Consider the following 3,348-nt stretch of genomic DNA (forward strand, 5'->3'; position numbering starts at 1 on the left):
TTGACTAACTTGGTTCATCAGGAAATGGTAACAAGTTTAAAATGATTGTTAAAGCAAAATTACCTTGTAAAACAGCTTAAAAGTTATAGGTTCAGAAAATTGTTTTTGGATTATAAAATGCACATTTAATCACGAGGGATTTGAACAACGGAAACTGTTTTAAATCACAGATTGTAGTTAATGTCCTTTTTAAAATAGTATGAAGTTGATATTTTTGTCAAATGCGGAGGGATTTCTTTGCAATAAAGCAGGAAACAGGAAATGTTTTGGTACATTTTACAACACATCCCCACAAAAAATAGAAACGTATTTTATCTAGTATAGAAAGTACTAGATTATAAATGGTATGGTCCCTTATTACATAAAGTTTATATAAAATGAGTTTTGTTTTATAATGTTACCTGAACTGACGACCAGAAATAAATGGGTTTTATATACATTCCATATTAATATAACTCATGCAGATGTATCATGTTCTAGATAAAAACTGTAAGACGATTTGTTGCACACGATATTACTCGAGCAAAGGACAATTGGAAATATTAACTACGTAATTATTCCCTACCTCTTAATTCTGATTAGATTTACAAAAACAAGTCGTTGTATTATGAAAGGTAAAGGTAGTGGTTTATAGTCTTGCTCGCAAAGTACTTTGCCTCGCACGACGTCTACATATTACCCCATGGCGAGACCCGCATACTCAAAAACATCCTCAACTCCCCGGGGAGCATTCAAGCAGAGCTGCCAAATTTCGACGCTAATGCTTTACATTCACATTAGCCAGCTCGTCTCATGTGCAAGGTACCCATTTTAATCCCTGGTAGGAAAGAGTGCAGTAGTAGAGTAAAGACTAAATATAGAAGCCAGAACAGCCACCTTAATCAATTTGTTTCGCAAACATATGCCTAAAGTTACGAAACCACCTAGTATTTATTTTTCTTTTGGTAAACGCTGTACCAACATTATTCATACAAAGCTGAGACATAACTGTGTATTAAACTATGATCTTTGTAAAAGTAATATTATAAATAATCCGTTGTGTTTGTGGTCAACCAGAAGATGTGTATCATTTCTTTTGTTTTTGTAAAAAATACTCTAGAGCGAGAAACAACATGTTTGATCAATTGTTTGTGTTAGATTTAGTCAATATTAATACTAATGTACTTTTATATGGCAACAACATTCTACCTTTACATATCAACATCTGTACAAAAGTTTATGGACGAATCCTTGAGATTTAAATAATATTTCTTGATTGCGTAAGGTTAGTGTCCATGGCACACTCAACTCATGGTCAAGGCCTACTCGATGTGCTAATGATAGTGTGTTATTAGTATCCAAAGCTGAAATATCTACAAACAAGCTTCAATGTTTTGACCGAAAGGTTAATTTAAAAAGACCAGATTTTCAACTCAATAATTTTTCTGTAGTGTCAGAGAAGTCTTAATAGTTATAAAAAAAAGTCTGCGGAAACTGGAACAAATATTTTACAAATTGGCCATAGAACATATTAAAATCAACAGTTTAATTGTTAGGCAGTGATTGCCATAAGCCATTCGTAGTTGTCGCGTTCAACTAGTAATTGTTACCTGTAATTATCGGTATTCATTCTTGTTCTTGAAAACTCTAATTTTATCGATTTTTTGAACTCGCGGAGCGGGGGGGGGGGGGGGGGGGGGGTTACAGGTTTTTAGCTGAAAACGTAACTGATGTAACTTTCCCCCACGCGTAAAAAACATTTTACACAACACAGGTAGGTTTGTTTTCTTTCATTTATTTATGAAAATAAAGTAATATGATAACAAAAACAAGAAAAAAAAGTGTTTAAAAAATCGTCCAGTATAACATTTCAACAAGGATTAAGGACCTGCCATTGACACACGCCTTCCTGGTTTCGTCGACAATAACCTCTTCTGTAGGAACATTTGCTGCTACCAGGAATAGGAGATGAACATTTACCAGAATGTTTCAGATGTTGAAGTATAATACCATCCTTGTCAGCAACAATCTAACAAAAAACAAAAAACAAAAAAATTAAATTAAAAAATCTTGATAACCTCCTCATATGTTTTATTATTTCTGTAGTTATTTATTTCTCTGTTTTTTGGGGGTTTTTTTTTTGGGGGGGGGGGGTTATTTTCAGATTTAAATTTCATAAAATCATAAATTTTATAATGATGTTTAATGTTAAAGCGTTTGGTACCTCACAATGGCAGTCGTATTTCTGAAATAACTCTAAATCGGTCTTTGTGATATCGGTCATGTTGTAGAACTCACGAATTCGAATGTCATTATTAAAAACGTATGCTGGAATAAAACAATAAAATAAACAATAAACATTTATGCCCATAATTCACAACAGTACTGTTAAAATGAGTTAGAACTGCAAATTACCGTAAATTAAATATTTAGATCCCTTTTTCAATATTTGAGGACCGCAAGACATAAAGAATCCATTTCCTGTTACTGTTCCATCAAAGTCAGTACCTATACTTCCCTGCAGAAATGTCAAAATGACAATAATATATCAACAAAATTTTACACACTTGCACCCTCTAATCGTAGTTAAAAAATAATTCAGATTAACTTGCTCATACTTATATTTAGCCCCTCAACCTTATGTAATTATTCTTAATTGGCACATTTGTTATTTCTGATAACAAAAACCACAACATTTCCACTGAAGCAATGAAGCTTTTGTAATATCATTAGAAATACATAAGTAATGAGATGTCGCATAATGAAATATGTAGGTTAAAGCAAGAGAAAATGTTGAATTGTAAAAAAAAACCTGAATCCGATTCGTTTATTACAATCTAATCCCTATTGGAATGTGTTATATGAAACTATAACAAATGTTTCTTTCAAAATTTTTAAGTTCAGTTCTTACGAACAATTTCCTAGCTTCAAAAGTTTAGTTACACATTAATTTTTAATATAAACTGAGTTTACCTTATAAGAATCTATGACAGAGACACGGTAAAATCGCTCAAATAAGTCATCTCCTTTGTTTGCCACTCCTTCTGTTTGTACCTGAAATACTGGAAGAGAAAGTAACAACTATATCCAACGCGTCTAATTAGGCTTCAAAATTTTAGATAATATCCATCGATGAGTTGATATGAAATAATTTTTCCATTAAATACCATAATCAGAACTGCAGAAGAGTTGCTGTCTGTGTAAAACCTTTGGTTGACAAGATATAATTTCCTCAAATTCAAGCAATATCGTTAAAATGGCGAGGACAAGAAGCATTTTTAGATTAAGACAAATGAAATCCTGCGGTTGTATGTTTCATTTTTGTTTATATAGACGGGCGGCTGTAAAGAATTAAAACATAACTGTCAT

The 3,348-nt window shown here is 32.3% G+C and overlaps 1 protein-coding gene across 1 annotated transcript; it reads right to left on the bottom strand.

The window, feature by feature from the left end:
- Nucleotides 1–1,771: 1,771 nt before the first annotated feature.
- LOC105346148 (uncharacterized) lies at nt 1,772–3,348 on the bottom strand. Its single transcript, XM_011454615.4, has 5 exons — nt 3,147–3,348; nt 2,953–3,041; nt 2,395–2,497; nt 2,204–2,307; nt 1,772–2,008 (listed from the first exon to the last, which is right to left on the bottom strand). The coding sequence occupies exons 1-5, from the start codon at nt 3,253–3,255 to the stop codon at nt 1,850–1,852; spliced, it is 564 nt and encodes a 187-aa protein (XP_011452917.2). The 5' UTR covers nt 3,256–3,348; the 3' UTR covers nt 1,772–1,849.

This window comes from Magallana gigas, chromosome 6 (assembly GCF_963853765.1).
Source record: "Magallana gigas chromosome 6, xbMagGiga1.1, whole genome shotgun sequence".
Classification (NCBI taxonomy): Eukaryota; Metazoa; Mollusca; class Bivalvia; order Ostreida; family Ostreidae; genus Magallana; species Magallana gigas.

Bases quoted from the DNA above. Each gene is read 5' to 3' on its own strand.
- LOC105346148 (XM_011454615.4), bottom strand. From the start codon at position 3,255: ATGCTTCTTGTCCTCGCCATTTTAACGATATTGCTTGAATTTGAGGAA. The intron at 2,308-2,394 runs GTAATTTGCAGT...GTTTTATTCCAG, and splicing joins ATCTAAATATTTAATTTACG to CATACGTTTTTAATAATGAC. The intron at 2,009-2,203 runs GTACCAAACGCT...GTTTTTTGTTAG, and splicing joins AATACGACTGCCATTGTGAG to ATTGTTGCTGACAAGGATGG.